The sequence below is a fragment of the Schistocerca serialis genome, chromosome 9 (assembly GCF_023864345.2).
Source record: "Schistocerca serialis cubense isolate TAMUIC-IGC-003099 chromosome 9, iqSchSeri2.2, whole genome shotgun sequence".
Lineage (NCBI taxonomy): Eukaryota > Metazoa > Arthropoda > Insecta > Orthoptera > Acrididae > Schistocerca > Schistocerca serialis.
In genome coordinates, this window is record NC_064646.1 from 287,882,006 (window position 1) to 287,898,991 (window position 16,986).

General features: G+C 43.0%; 1 protein-coding gene across 6 annotated transcripts in view; it reads right to left on the reverse strand.

Moving 5' to 3' along the window:
• LOC126419041 (RILP-like protein homolog) overlaps positions 1–16,986 on the reverse strand; it is a 173,488-nt gene that overhangs the window by 15,422 nt on the left and 141,080 nt on the right. For 2 of the 6 annotated variants that reach the window (XM_050086106.1, XM_050086108.1), the window contains one exon: positions 3,179–3,247. The exons of the other annotated variants lie outside the window; for them this stretch is intronic. In XM_050086106.1, the coding sequence (XP_049942063.1) occupies positions 3,181–3,247 (67 nt within the window). In that variant the 3' untranslated portion in view covers positions 3,179–3,180. The remainder of the gene's footprint in view (positions 1–3,178; positions 3,248–16,986) is intronic. 6 annotated transcript variants of the gene reach the window in all.

Here is a 16,986-nt window from a genome sequence, read left to right on the forward strand (position 1 = left end):
GGTGAGGAAAAGAGTGTGTATGGGCACTAGGGATGCACCTATCTTTTTCATCGTCCGATGGACAGTAATGACACCCTGACGAGACAGGTACGTATGGATTTCTATCTAAGTCAGACCATAGAGCAGCCTAATGTAAATAACACCACGGAAAGAATTCAGAGTTTTATAGGCGCAACATGAGAGGGATAGCAGTGGACAAGCGATGTGGCAAGCAACTGTTGTGCTTGAGAATCAGAAATAGTGTCCAAAAGTGACGTGCTATTGTGTGAACAAGAGCAGGACTTCACAGGGCCAGCAACCCCATCGACACCTTTCTGAATTAGAAATGGTTTTACCATTGCAAAGGACTGACCGTCTTCAGTACATGAAAGCATGAGGAACCGTGGTGCAGGAGGGAGGGTGGTTGAATAAGGAGCTTCATTCTGTTCACGTTTGGTAGCCATATGGACTGCAAAGATGATCGACTCATTGCAAGAAAAATCGCCCATGATTTGCCAGCATTTCCGATGGCACGCTCCTTCCAACTGCCGCCCCCCCCCCCCCCCCTTCCCCTCCTCCTCAGAGGGGGACTCACCCACCTTAGCTGATTGTTTACACCTCAGGTCACACTTCCCGAACACCTGACAGAGGTACCAATTGGGAGGGTAGCAGCTCAGCAAGCACCTGTTCATGGGCCTGGCAAGTACCAGTGGGTACGTGTGACCCCTACCCGTCGTTCCGAGACAGAGAATTATACTGTACCTAGTCACCTGTTACACATAAGAAACTTAGGTCAGCCTTCAGAAGCGCACAGAGAGGAAGAAGAAAAAGAGGAGCCTCAAACGTAGAAGTGGAGGAAGGAGAGGAGAAGGTGAACATAGAGAGGAAAAAAAGAAACAAAAAACAGTGGTGAGACTGCTCTTATGTCAGCAACAAAAAATGTGGAACATTCCCAAAAACACCCCAGACATGTTCACCAAGGGAGGGGGAAAAAAGAATAGCATGAGGATAGATATGTAGCACAGAAGGTAAAAAAAGCTGCAAAGGCTGGGGGCCCACGGTAGCCAAGGGCGAACCCACCAAAGAGTGGCAAGCCCTCTGGGGGATTTAATATTGGAAACAGACAGTTATTAGAGATCTGATAATACTTTCTTCTGCTGTATAATCTTACAATGACAATACCTTTTGCATGTAAGCAACTGATGCCCTAATTGTTATGTCAGCTGTGAAGAGGTTTATCTGCTGCTATCACTTTTCTTGACCCTTTTTCACAACCTATCCTACCAAAAATGTGCTTTGAAATATCTTTAACGCAGTGGCCCAATTAAACTGTGTATTTTTGTAGAGTGGAAGTATAAATATGAAAATTGCCACATATGACAGTTCAGTTATGAGAACACTTAAATAATCATGTCACTTGCTTGCTTAGAATGTACTGACCTCAGAGCTCGGCTATGCTACACACAGATCTGGCGTTCACCGCAAAACTTCATTTCAAAAAAGTGTAAGAATAATCTAAAGCAAATATTTATATGAACATTCTCAATGCTTTGTTATGTCCCCAGAAGCGCATCTCCACAATGTCAGGTATCCTGCATTGTGATTAGCTGACAGACGCAAACGCAGCAGACATCAAGTTTGTGAAGCTCATGTGATTTTTATTAGCATACTACAAAAGTAAGTATTCGAACTGAGGCACCAAACTGAAGTTCTCTCCACATCCCATCATTTTTGGTATGATTTATAGAGCAAAATTTATGTTGGCTTATAAAACTGTTACCTCTGTTCATAGTTAGAACCGATGGAAAATGGGAAAAGGAGTTTTTAGTGATGAAACTAGCCTACTCTGGAAGAACACTAAGAAAGAAACACCTCCAGGCATTGGTGAAGGAAACTTCAAGAAACACTGGACTACACATTTAAGTTAAGACTGACAACTCTTATGCTCACAGCCAAGGGCATAATCAGAAAGAGAATCTTCACAAACTGAACCCTCATCCTGTCTTGCCAGAGAGGGACAGACGTATCAGTTTGTGCTGTATCATATCGTACCATACTGTACTGTGAGTTGTGCTCAGGAAGCTCAGTTGGTAGAGCACTTTTCTGCAAAAGGCAAAGGTCTTTCTCGAGTCTTGGTCCAGCACACCAGGTTAATCCACTAGACGTTTCAAATCAGTTTGGTATCACTTCAAAGAAACCCATAGCATGTCATGGATATTTACCTGTAGCAAGAGCCATTTGTCATAACAGTACAAAACTATTTCATCATTCAAGTGAAAATACTGTAAGTTGGGAACACACCCCATGCCACTCCTAGTACAGATCGTGTATATACTCATGGCCACAGAGCCATGAAAGTCTGTTTTCACAGCTCTAGGTTCTTGTTGCTTCAACCCTCGAAGATTATGATTATGATGATGATTTATTAATGCAGCCACAGCAGAAGGTTGTTACGTATACACAGAATATAAGTTCTTTGTAGTATAGTTATTCTGAAAGGATGTAAATCCCTTCAGAGTTTGGTGAAAAAGCAACTTCCTATGTCGGAAGTTCATATGGACATTCTAAAATGTCTGGTTTTTTACTGTAAGCAATTAACCCACATGTTAACATATGGATCATGGGTGACTGTGTTCTCATCAAAGTGAAGCGTTTATGTACTGATGGCATAATATCCGACAAGAGAACTTTGAAGTTATGAGAATATTTTCTTCTGAAAAACTTTCAACAGTATTTGGCTGCCAAGTTATTTGATTTTTGACTGATTATATTTAATCTGTCGAATGGTTTTTCCTGTTAAGGAAATAAGATACAGCTTGTCAACTAATTCAATGTAATTTTAAACACAACTCTGAAAACTAATGAAATTAAGCAGAAGTACTAAGACATTTGAAAATTAAATTGTTGAAAAATAACACCAAAATTCGCAATATGTAATACTGAAGTTGGCCATTAAAAATGATTTTTCCCCTGCACCTAGTAATAACCATACCTTGCCCCCCCCCCCCCCCCTCTCTCACTAGTTACACCTGCGCCACAGAGAGCCTAGCTGTTGGAAAACTACACTACTTGCTTACATGAGCAACTAAAAAGCATCTCCAGGAAAGGCAACAGTTTCTTGGACATTAGAAGAAAGCAAACAGTCTTCCAAAGAAAACAAAAAAATTACTACTGAGTAATAGTCAAAATCTGTGCTGACCTTTAATCACTATTAGCCTTTGCAGGACTAAACATATTGTTCGAAATTGATGTGGATATCATAAAGAATCTGTAACCAGAAAAAAATACGGGTCATTCCTATCAAATAAAGTAATCCACCAAAACTATTCATATTTAATTAGTGTACTTATACTCCATTTTCTAAATTTAGATGCAGCATTGCTCAAAAAATGTAACTTCTAGTGACAAACGTGTCTACGATATTAAGTGGATATACTGCAATAGAAATTTATACTGGTCACACACACACACACACACACACACACACACACACACACACACACTCGTCCCCCCCCCCCCCCCTCTCTCTCTCTCTCTCTCTCTCTCTCTCTCTCTCTCCCCTATTATACTCCGCTGTGGGAGAGTTCTACAAATGTTTACAGGTAAATCTACAATAGAAGGCCAATACATATATTTCAGAAATCTATTCTAGACAATCTCAGAGATAGAAGGGTCTAAATAAATTTGCAGTACACCAACATACATACATACATACATACATACATGAAACTAAATTACAGTATGTTACTAAGTAGGAATTTGCATAACTGTAATACAGGGGAATGTCACAATTAGGTTTACAAATGGGGAACACTAACTGATTAAGATCTTAAATGTCTGCTGAATCTTTTTCAATAAGCTACCTTATCAAATAAAACACTAGTACAGTAAGTATACGACTACAAAGAACAGTAATTCAGGCTTAAATTAAAATGTTCCTAGATATTTTTGTTTATAAAACATCTGGAAGACTTAACATGTCTGGAAGATCAATATGAAAGCAACAGCTTACATGATAAACTGCAATGGAAGAAAGCTTTTTAAAATCTAAACTGAATTTCAAGTCAGTGCAAACTCTGCTGCGGCGTGAAAATTTATTCTAGAAGTCTGAATTTTGTACCCTATTTACTTTGCAAATATGAGCATTACTCTTGTTGTTTCTCTGTTCAGTTGTTCATGGGCTGAATATGCTCAATGAATGATGTGTGACAATGTACTACTCATTAATAAATGTTTTGGCATGAAGAATGAAAAAGACAGTAGGGATATGATTATATACTTTGGATTTATAAAATAATTTATACACATATTATTATGGAAAACAAATATGTATTGGATATTAAATATTAATTGGCAAGGTGAACTGATTACCTAGCAATAGCAGGAATTTACTTTGGCATGTCACACTGTAATTCAAAGAAGTGTGTGTGTGTGTGTGTGTGTGTGTGTGTGTGTGTTTTTATCTCTGCAAGAAGCTATGACAAATTTTACTGATAATGTCTGCAATACTATTAACAATACAAAGAACTTCCTACCTGTTGTCACACAGAACTAGACTTCCACAGTGAAGAAATTCACAGGAAAACTATTACGTGAATACAATTTGATGTTAAAAACAACAAGTATGGATCAGTCATCGTATGGAGATGAGGGATTGAAAAATTTAAGGAAACATCAGAATTAGAACAGCCAGTGGTTCATTTACACCAACAGTGGATTTACACAAATTACAACGTGAATAAATCTTGGAAAGTGACAGTGTGTGAAGTGTACTGTCAAGCAACACTGCCAGGGTGCTACATTGTTGTTAATGCGGAGTTTCATTTTGTGTTTAATTCACTGAGACCCTGAACTCCCATGTAGAAATTGACAGGGCAAATATATATATATATATATATATATATATATATATATATATATATATATATATATATATATATATATATATATATATATAAAAAAAACAAAGATGAGGTGACTTACCGAACAAAAGCGCTGGCAGGTCGATAGACACACAAACAAACACAAACATACACACAAAATTCAAGCTTTCGCAACAAACTGTTGCCTCATCAGGAAAGAGGGAAGGAGAGGGGAAGACGAAAGGAAGTGGGTTTTAAGGGAGAGGGTAAGGAGTCATTCCAATCCCGGGAGTGTTTTTGCCAGTAGTCTTTCCACTCCCGGGATTGGAATGACTCCTTACCCTCTCCCTTAAAACCCACTTCCTTTCGTCTTCCCCTCTCCTTCCCTCTTTCCTGATGAGGCAACAGTTTGTTGCGAAAGCTTGAATTTTTGAATTTTATGTGTATGTTTGTGTTTGTTTGTGTGTCTATCGACCTGCCAGCGCTTTTGTTCGGTAAGTCACCTCATCTTTGTTTTTATATATAATTTTTCCCACGTGGAATGTTTCCTTCCATTATATATATATATATATATATATATATATATATATATATATATGGTTATAATAGAGGGAAACATTCCACGTAGGAAATATATATCTAAAAACAAAGATGATGTGACTTACCAAATGAAAGTGCTGGCAGGTCGACAGACACACAAACAAACACAAACATACACACAAAATTCAAGCTTTCGCAACAAACTGTTGCCTCATCAGGAAAGAGGGAAGGAGAGGGAAAGACGAAAGGATGTGGGTTTTAAGGGAGAGGGTAAGGAGTCATTCCAATCCTGGGAGCGGAAAGACTTACCTTAGGGGGAAAAAAGGACGGGTATACACTCGCACACACACACACACACACACATATCCATCCACACATATACAGACACAAGCAGACATATTTAAAGACAAAGAGTTTGGGCAGAGATGTCAGTCGAGGCAGAAGTGCAGAGGCAAAGATGTTGAATGACAGGTGAGGTATGAGTGGCGGCAACTTGAAATTAGCGGAGATTGAGGCCTGGTGGATAACGGGAAGAGAGGATATATTGAAGAGCAAGTTCCCATCTCCGGAGTTCGGATAGGTTGGTGTTAGTGGGAAGTATCCAGATAACCCGGACGGTGTAACACTGTGCCAAGATGTGCTGGCCGTGCACCAAGGCATGTTTAGCCACAGGGTGATCCTCATTACCAACAAACACTGTCTGCCTGTGTCCATTCATGCGAATGGACAGTTTGTTGCTGGTCATTCCCACATAGAATGCGTCACAGTGTAGGCAGGTCAGTTGGTAGATCACGTGGGTGCTTTCACACGTGGCTCTGCCTTTGATCGTGTACACCTTCCGGGTTACAGGACTGGAGTAGGTGGTGGTGGGAGGGTGCATGGGACAGGTTTTACACCGGGGGCGGTTACAAGGGTAGGAGCCAGAGGGTAGGGAAGGTGGTTTGGGGATTTCATAGGGATGAACTAAGAGGTTACGAAGGTTAGGTGGACGGCGGAAAGACACTCTTGGTGGAGTGGGGAGGATTTCATGAAGGATGGATCTCATTTCTGGGCAGGATTTTAGGAAGTCGTATCCCTGCTGGAGAGCCACATTCAGAATCTGATCCAGTCCCGGAAAGTATCCTGTCACAAGTGGGGCACTTTTGTGGTTCTTCTGTGGGAGGTTCTGGGTTTGAGAGGATGAGGAAGTTGCTCTGGTTATTTGCTTCTGTACCAGGTCGGGAGGGTAGTTGCGGGATGCGAAAGCTGTTGTCAGGTTGTTGGTGTAATGCTTCAGGGATTCCGGACTGGAGCAGATTCGTTTGCCACGAAGACCTAGGCTGTAGGGAAGGGACCGTTTGATGTGGAATGGGTGGCAGCTGTCGTAATGGAGGTACTGTTGCTTGTTGGTGGGTTTGATGTGGACGGACGTGTGAAGTTGGCCATTGGACAGGTGGAGGTCAACATCAAGGAAAGTGGCATGGGATTTGGAGTAGGACCAGGTGAATCTGATGGAACCAAAGGAGTTGAGGTTGGAGAGGAAATTCTGGAGTTCTTCTTCACTGTGAGTCCAGATCATGAAGATGTCATCAATAAATCTGTACCAAACTTTGGGTTGGCAGGCCTGGGTAACCAAGAAGGCTTCCTCTAAGCGACCCATGAATAGGTTGGCGTACGAAGGGGCCATCCTGGTACCCATGGCTGTTCCCTTTAATTGCTGGTATGTCTGGCCTTCAAAAGTGAAGAAGTTGTGGGTCAGGATGAAGCTGGCTAAGGTAATGAGGAAAGAGGTTTTAGGTAGGGTGGCAGGTGATCGGCGTGAAAGGAAGTGCTCCATCGCAGCGAGGCCCTGGACGTGCGGGATACTTGTGTATAAGGAAGTGGCATCAATGGTTACAAGGATGGTTTCTGGGGATAACGGATTGGGTAAGGATTCCAGGCGTTCAAGAAAGTGGTTGGTGTCTTTGATGAAGGATGGGAGACTGCACGTAATGGGTTGAAGGTGTTGATCTACGTAGGCAGAGATACGTTCTGTGGGGGCTTGGTAACCAGCTACAATGGGACGGCCAGGATGATTGGGTTTGTGAATTTTAGGAAGAAGGTAGAAGGTAGGGGTGCGGGGTGTCGGTGGGGTCAGGAGGTTGATGGAGTCAGGTGAAAGGTTTTGTAGGGGGCCTAAGGTTCTGAGGATTCCCTGAAGCTCTGCCTGGACATCAGGAATGGGATTACCTTGGCAAACTTTGTATGTGGTGTTGTCTGAAAGCTGACGCAGTCCCTCAGCCACATACTCCCGACGATCAAGTACCACGGTCGTGGAACCCTTGTCCGCCGGAAGAATGATGATGGACCGGTCAGCCTTCAGATCACGGATAGCCTGGGCTTCAGCAGTGGTGATGTTGGGAGTAGGATTAAGGTTTTTTAAGAAGGATTGAGAGGCAAGGCTGGAAGTCAGAAATTCCTGGAAGGTTTGGAGAGGGTGATTTTGAGGAAGAGGAGGTGGGTCCCGCTGTGACGGAGGACGGAACTGTTCCAGGCAGGGTTCAAGGTAAGTCTTTCCGCTCCCAGGATTGGAATGACTCCTTACCCTCTCCCTTAAAACCCACATCCTTTCGTCTTTCCCTCTCCTTCCCTCTTTCCTGATGAGGCAACAGTTTGTTCCGAAAGCTTGAATTTTGTGTGTATGTTTGTGTTTGTTTGTGTGTCTGTCGACCTGCCAGCACTTTCATTTGGTAAGTCACATCATCTTTGTTTTTAGATATATATTTCCTACGTGGAATGTTTCCCTCTATTATAACCATATCATTAATTTGAACCCAACAATTACGTTTGTTATTGTCGCTGTTGCATCTCGAAATCTTTCCTGTCGTCTTATTTTCTCTTTCTGCGTTTACCAGTAGTCTCACTTTCTATTCACCTTCCCTTTTTACCGTAATACAATTTTATCCCGCCTATATATACTCTATAATACGTAACCCACTTCCAAACCATAACCAAAAAATTTTTATTTTGCGCTTTCAACAATACCGCTAACCGTTTCTAGTTCAATAACAGCTGCCTTCACGTATTAAACAACCATTTTGGCTAGTTCTAATAACTTTTACTTTATTTCCACTTCCGTTTTTCGTACATCACTGATCATTTTTAGCCGCTCTCCACCGGTTTTAACGTCATTATTTACAATTGTTAGCCCCATTTTCGTAATCTTTCGCCACAACACCACGCCTTTTAATTCATTTACAAGTTTTTTCGAAATTTTCCCGAATTTCTCCGTCCTTTAACGTGTTTTAGCGGTAACACAACCACCTAACCTTCATGCACATCGCTGTCTACCAACCCAAGTTCACCACAGGATCAACTTAACCAACACATTTTCGCATTTTTTCATACCAGATCTCCAGTTATTTTCTAGTTCACCCTTATCTCTCCCCATATATTTTTATCTTTCATTTTTTATCTTTCATTTTTTATCTTTCATTTTTTATCTTTCATTTTTTATCTTTCATTTTTTATCTTTCATTTTTTATCTTTCATTTTCATTTCAACCTCATGTTACACTTTCCACCTTCTAATACCATGTCACCCTCACAACACCCCCACTACGACCCCATTAAGTTTTATTTACATTCCCTCCGCAAACATGCCTTCACCCTAGCCAGATTACGCTCACATATTTTATTTTCTCAGGCTTGTCTGACATTTGGCATAACCCCCAAAGGCCTCACACTTAAAGTTCCCATCTCTGGCTGCAACCCTTCTTTCCATCAGTCCCTATACCAGTTCCAAACCGAACAATCCATTGCCCTCACCCACCTAATCCTTCACCTACACATCAACTCAGCCAATGAACACACCCGTCAATTCCTATCCTTAATAAAAGTACTCAATCTTTCCTCTCCCACATCCACACCGGCTATTCAGAGCATCCTCCTCCAGGCCAACCGCAAATTAGAGCAGCATGCCACCCTTCACCTAAAAAAACTATCCAATCTCCTGGTTTCCCACCTCCGGAAAGGCAACTCACTCACCCTTCACAACCTTTCCAGCAAACCTCAACCACCTCTCATTGCACACAAACCCAGTCTCTCCCATCTACTCAGTCTCCCACTTCCAGCTCCACTCCCTCCAAAACCTCAAAATTCCAAGCAACACAATCTGGCACCACAACACCCTAACTCAGTAGTTAACCTTTCCTCCAAACCTCTCTCCCAATCTGAAACCTCTGTCCTATCCAAAGGCCTCACCTTCAGCCCCACTCCCAGATTCAACCAAACAGCCCTCGTCAAAGATTTACTGTCCTACACTCGTACTCTCTGCTGGAAGTATCACTTTGCCACGAAGAAGAATGATCCTAATCCTACCCCTAATGATCCAACTCCCCAAGACACTATCCAAATTGAACCCTGCCTGGAACAGTTCCGTCCTCCGTCACAGCGGGACCCACCTCCTCTTCCTCAAAATCACCCTCTCCAAACCTTCCAGGAATTTCTGACTTCCAGCCTTGCCTCTCAATCCTTCTTAAAAAACCTTAATCCTACTCCCAACATCACCACTGCTGAAACCCAGGCTATCCGTGATCTGAAGGCTGACCGGTCCATCATCATTCTTCCGGCGGACAAGGGTTCCACGACCGTGGTACTTGATCGTCGGGAGTATGTGGCTGAGGGACTGCGTCAGCTTTCAGACAACACCACATACAAAGTTTGCCAAGGTAATCCCATTCCTGATGTCCAGGCAGAGCTTCAGGGAATCCTCAGAACCTTAGGCCCCCTACAAAACCTTTCACCTGACTCCATCAACCTCCTGACCCCACCGACACCCCGCACCCCTACCTTCTACCTTCTTCCTAAAATTCACAAACCCAATCATCCTGGCCGTCCCATTGTAGCTGGTTACCAAGCCCCCACAGAACGTATCTCTGCCTACGTAGATCAACACCTTCAACCCATTACGTGCAGTCTCCCATCCTTCATCAAAGACACCAACCACTTTCTTGAACGCCTGGAATCCTTACCCAATCCGTTATCCCCAGAAACCATCCTTGTAACCATTGATGCCACTTCCTTATACACAAGTATCCCGCACGTCCAGGGCCTCGCTGCGATGGAGCACTTCCTTTCACGCCGATCACCTGCCACCCTACCTAAAACCTCTTTCCTCATTACCTTAGCCAGCTTCATCCTGACCCACAACTTCTTCACTTTTGAAGGCCAGACATACCAGCAATTAAAGGGAACAGCCATGGGTACCAGGATGGCCCCTTCGTATGCCAACCTATTCATGGGTCGCTTAGAGGAAGCCTTCTTGGTTACCCAGGCCTGCCAACCCAAAGTTTGGTACAGATTTATTGATGACATCTTCATGATCTGGACTCACAGTGAAGAAGAACTCCAGAATTTCCTCTCCAGCCTCAACTCCTTTGGTTCCATCAGATTCACCTGGTCCTACTCCAAATCCCATGCCACTTTCCTTGATGTTGACCTCCACCTGTCCAATGGCCAACTTCACACGTCCGTCCACATCAAACCCACCAACAAGCAACAGTACCTCCATTACGACAGCTGCCACCCATTCCACATCAAACGGTCCCTTCCCTACAGCCTAGGTCTTCGTGGCAAACGAATCTGCTCCAGTCCGGAATCCCTGAAGCATTACACCAACAACCTGACAACAGCTTTCGCATCCCGCAACTACCCTCCCGACCTGGTACAGAAGCAAATAACCAGAGCAACTTCCTCATCCTCTCAAACCCAGAACCTCCCACAGAAGAACCACAAAAGTGCCCCACTTGTGACAGGATACTTTCCGGGACTGGATCAGATTCTGAATGTGGCTCTCCAGCAGGGATACGACTTCCTAAAATCCTGCCCAGAAATGAGATCCATCCTTCATGAAATCCTCCCCACTCCACCAAGAGTGTCTTTCCGCCGTCCACCTAACCTTCGTAACCTCTTAGTTCATCCCTATGAAATCCCCAAACCACCTTCCCTACCCTCTGGCTCCTACCCTTGTAACCGCCCCCGGTGTAAAACCTGTCCCATGCACCCTCCCACCACCACCTACTCCAGTCCTGTAACCCGGAAGGTGTACACGATCAAAGGCAGAGCCACGTGTGAAAGCACCCACGTGATCTACCAACTGACCTGCCTACACTGTGACGCATTCTATGTGGGAATGACCAGCAACAAACTGTCCATTCGCATGAATGGACACAGGCAGACAGTGTTTGTTGGTAATGAGGATCACCCTGTGGCTAAACATGCCTTGGTGCACGGCCAGCACATCTTGGCACAGTGTTACACCGTCCGGGTTATCTGGATACTTCCCACTAACACCAACCTATCCGAACTCCGGAGATGGGAACTTGCTCTTCAATATATCCTCTCTTCCCGTTATCCACCAGGCCTCAATCTCCGCTAATTTCAAGTTGCCGCCACTCATACCTCACCTGTCATTCAACATCTTTGCCTCTGCACTTCTGCCTCGACTGACATCTCTGCCCAAACTCTTTGTCTTTAAATATGTCTGCTTGTGTCTGTATATGTGTGGATGGATATGTGTGTGTGTGTGTGTGTGCGAGTGTATACCCGTCCTTTTTTCCCCCTAAGGTAAGTCTTTCCGCTCCCAGGATTGGAATGACTCCTTACCCTCTCCCTTAAAACCCACATCCTTTCGTCTTTCCCTCTCCTTCCCTCTTTCCTGATGAGGCAACAGTTTGTTGCGAAAGCTTGAATTTTGTGTGTATGTTTGTGTTTGTTTGTGTGTCTGTCGACCTGCCAGCACTTTCATTCCGTAAGTCACATCATCTTTGTTTTTTTATATATATATATATAATTTGAAGTACATAGTAACAAGAACAGCCGAACTTTAGGCATTAATTAAGAAGCACCAACCTTCTGTTTATTTGAATAATAAAATTCTGGCAGAAAATAATTCTCCCTCCTACTGCCACTGTAACATCTAGGCCTAATTTCTATACAAATGGTTGGGAAACTTGCAAAGAGTAAGATCTGTAGTTTTAATATGCCAAAAATATCACACACCAACCTATCAAATTTCCTCATCCTTCAAATATCTGTCAGCATCGATTCAAACAAAGAGTCAGCATTATCACACATGGGAGCAGTAGATGAGAAATCAAGACACACTGATGTGGAGAACAGTTACATTGGCCTCGAAGGCAGTTTTAATAGCAACAAAGCATCATGGACAGAAAAGGGGAGAAATACTTTTAAGTTTATGTTTCTGTTCTTGTTCTAAATGGGCACGTCATTCAATCATGCACAAAGATGTGTAGCAGTGGCACGGCGCCACTTTTACTACTCGAGTTTATAATATTACTAACTCCTGTCCCTGCTTATTGGTTGTAAGCACAACAGTACTACCACCCCAACCAGGTAACCAGATTGCTTTGTCAGGTTTATAAAAGGCAATATATATTATGTACAACTGAACAAATGCAATCAAATTATTTTGCACTATCAATTATATTTTCAATTAATAATCTGTACAATTTAATCAATTTAATCTAGTCTCTCAATGAGGTGCCAAAAATGGAAAACCCCTGCACGCCTGATTTCGGGGTACATGCGCAGGAAACAGTGGCGTTTTGTAGCACATGTATTTTGAGACGGTTTTCTCAACTTATCACCAATACCATGGACTTACAGATTTGTGTCATGGGTGTTCCCTATGTGCCTATGCTATTAGTGCCAGTTTTGTATAGTGCCATGTTGTGTGGCACCACATACTGCAATTATCCTTAATTTATTGGCATGAGTGTAGGTAAGGACTGTGTGGAGTATAATATCTATGGGGTGGGGCCTAGCAGATACAGTGCATAGCAGCAATAGCTGTCACTTGAAGGCAGCCATTACCCAGCTTTGATTCCGTAATGAACTGATGCAGCTATGCTGGGAAGAGCCAGTGGTGATATGTGGCCCATAGAACTGTGGGCATGGCAGGCTAAGAGTAGTCTGTTTTGTTATATGAAACCATCTGTTATGTGCCTATGATAACCCAATCTGGATGTGAAATTTTGCTTGGCTGCTGACTGGAGTGTTTAAATTAGTTTACAATGACTTTGGCTTCAATTATTTGTAGTAAGATGAACCAAAAATGAAGTGGCGCTTCTGCTTGCCTTTGACAACTGTATGTGAACTGCACTGAAGACTAAATGTTGTGAATCTGCTCTTTGTTGTCCATCTTTTAATGAACTTTTTAGTGGTATATCCTGTGGGATACTAAATTGGTGACAGTCAAAGGAAGAAGTCTGTGGGTTTGCATCAAGGCAGGATGGATTCCTGATGCTGTGAAAACAACATTGGCAGTGATGACAAGCATTCCAGCAACAGCAGCAGTAGCAATAACAGAAACTTAAGGAACTGAAGCTGCAACTTCACAGGGAGTTCAGTATCTATTACACACTCACCTATTCCATCTTTCTCCAGTTTCGATGAGGCAAAAAACATTAGGGAAGTTTACCTACTCCACTGTTTAGAGCTATTGTGCCAGACAAGCAATTAAGAAAATCTGATTAGTCAATGTGCAGTACTGTTGTCTTCTAGCAGTGAGTTTTGCAGAGTGGTGTCAAAACTAAAAGTCACTCACAAATCTTAGCAACTTGTCATTTTCTCATATATGGAATTTGCTGTCTGAACATTATGGGCACCTGACTCATGTAGTAGCTGTTCACCTTCAATTCAGTGCCATAAGAAATGTGGTCATCCTCATTCATCCTGGTCGGTGGACTTTCCTGACAGTGTAACTTCGTATGTCAAGTCTATAATGGATAATATGCTGAATTTCAAATATGAGACACAATGGTGTAACTGTCATCAGAACATGAAGTAGGTTCTGATTTGCATAATGCTTTAGTGCTGAGTCTTATGGATGTTCTAAAAATTGCTCAGTCATTTCAGATAATGTTGGTTGTACAAAGACTGAAGACTTCAAAGCAGCTAGTATACAGAAATGTTTTTTACCACTTAACGAATGAAGACTACTGAGCACATAGTACACTGTTAATAAAGTTCAGCAGACACTTCTTCAATTAACCATTGTTCCTCTCGGCTAGTTATTAATTACAATGGGCATTAATGCTAACGAAGTGGAGTTGCCTCAAACAATGGAAAATCCAGGATGGAATGTAACAATATTGTGAAAAGGAAAGTTACCACTCATCTTACAGCAGAGATGCTGAGTCGCAGATAGGGACAACAAAAAGACTGTCGCAAATATGGCTTTCGGCCTGTAAGGCTTTCGTCAAAATTAGACGACAAAGACACACGCGCACGTGCACGTGCACCTGCACCTGCACACACGCGCGCGCGCGCGACTGCAGTCTCAGACAACTGAGGCACACTGCGAGCAGCAACACCAGTGCATGATGGGAGTGGCGACTGTGTGGGCATAAGGACGAGGCTGCGGCAGGGAGGGGGAAGGACAGTAGGTTGGGGTGGCAGACAGTGACATGCTGTTCGGGAGCGTGCAGGGACAAGGTGGAAAGAGGGTAGGGGAGTTATGTGCAGTCGGGAGGTTACAGAGATGGCAGCAGAGAGGTGGGGAGGGTGGGATAGCACTTGTTTCACTGGTAGCCCTGCCTTTGATGGGGTAGGTGACGTTTGTGACCGGACTGGAGTTGGTGGTCGTGGGAGGATGTTTAGGACAGATCTTGCATTTAGGTCTATCACAGGGGTATGAGCCATGAGGTAAGAGGTTGGGAGCAGGGACTGCGTAGGGATGGACGGGTATATTGTGTAGGTTCGGTGGACGGCGAAATACCACTGTGGAACGGGTGGGAAGGATAGTGGGCAGGACTTTTCTCATTTCACAGCCCTATGGGAGGTAGTCAAAACCCTGGCAGAAAATGTAATACAGTTGCACCACTCCTGGGTGGAACAGAGTTACGAGGGTAACGCTCATCTGTGGCTGGACAGTGGGACTTTGTGAGGTGGTGGGACACTGGAAACCACCTCTTAATTATAGGCTGCACCTTGACCTGAAATTTTATAATTATAAATCCTGTGAATTGTAACTCTAAAAGATTCTCTGATAATGGAGATAAGGAGATAAAACAAACAAGTAAATTAAGTAGAGTAAATCGTGTATGATCAATCATGGGGTAGGTTCCTCTGAACAGAGTGAGATACTGCCAAATTCTGTGGGTTTAAAGACCTTAACTAATACTACCCTGGTAAGTATAGTTAACATTTAAAACAATAGGGTATCTAACCCTACTTTACAGGTTCATAAAAAGGGCCATATATGAATTTTAATATTTCACCTTACAAATTTATATTTGAACCCAAATAATATAAATAACTGTTTTAACCAATAATATTCACTTGTATCAATTGTATAACCGCGGCTGCTGGCATGAATTATGCCAATACTAAATCAATTGCTAAGTCCAAGATTACTAGACAATTAAATCAAATTACGGCAAAAAGAACATTTAGTTTAACAAAACTTGCATATAATACAAAGAAAAAGTAAATAAACAAGCAAGAATAAAACTTTTAGGAAAAAATAATAATAAAGTGTAAAAAATTAAATATCACAAGAGAAAGGAAGAAATACAAATATTTCAAGAAAATAAAAGCAAAACATGATTTCTTTGTGTACAAGGTTGGGAGGATAATTACAGTTTGTAAAGGCTTCAGTGACACCCTCGATACATTTTGAGAAGGACTGTTGTCACTGCAGATGTGACGACCACAAGTAACTAGGCTGTATGGAAGGGACTTCTTGGTATGGAATGGGTGGCAGCTGTCAAAGTGGAGGAATTGCTGGTGGTTAGTAGGTTCGATATGGACAGAGGAACTGATGTAGCAATCTTTGAGGTGGAGGTCAACACCTAGGAGGGTGGCTTGTTGGGTTGAGTAGGACCAGGCAAAGCAAATGGAGGATAAGTTGTTGAGTTTCTGGATGAATGTGGATAGAATGTCCTCACCCTCGATCCAAATTGCAAAGATGCCATCAATGAATCTGAAACAGCTGAGGGGTTTAGGGTTCAACAGCTGAGGGGTTTAGGGTTCCGGGTGTTTAGAAAGGATTCCTCTATATGGCCCATGAATGGACTGGCATAGGATGGTGCCCATAGCCATACCCCAGATCTGTCTGTAGGTAATGCCTTCAAAGGAGCAGTAATTGTGGATGAGGATGTAGTTGGTACTGGCAACTAAGAAGGAGGTTGGTGGTTTGGAATCCATTGGGCATTGGAAAAGGTAGTGTTCAACAGTGGTAAGGCCACGAGCATTAGGGACGTTCGTTTGAAGAGGGGTGGCATCAATAGTGATGAGCAGGGCACTGTGTGGTAACGGGACAGGAACTGTGGAGAGTTGGTGGAGGAAATGGTTAGTATCTTTTATATAGGAGGGAAGGTTCTGGGTTATACGTTGAAGGTGTTGGTCTACAAGAGCAGAAATTCTCTCAGTGGGGGCACAGTAACCAGCTACTATGAAGTGTCCTAGGTGGTTGGGTTTATGGACTTTAGGAAGCTTGTCGACAGTAGGGGTGTGGGGAGTGGTAGGTCAAACAGAGACATGGACTCCAGGGAGAAGTTCTGGGATGGGCCTAAGGATTTGAGGAGTGACTGGAGATCCTGCTTGATTTCTAGAATGTGCTC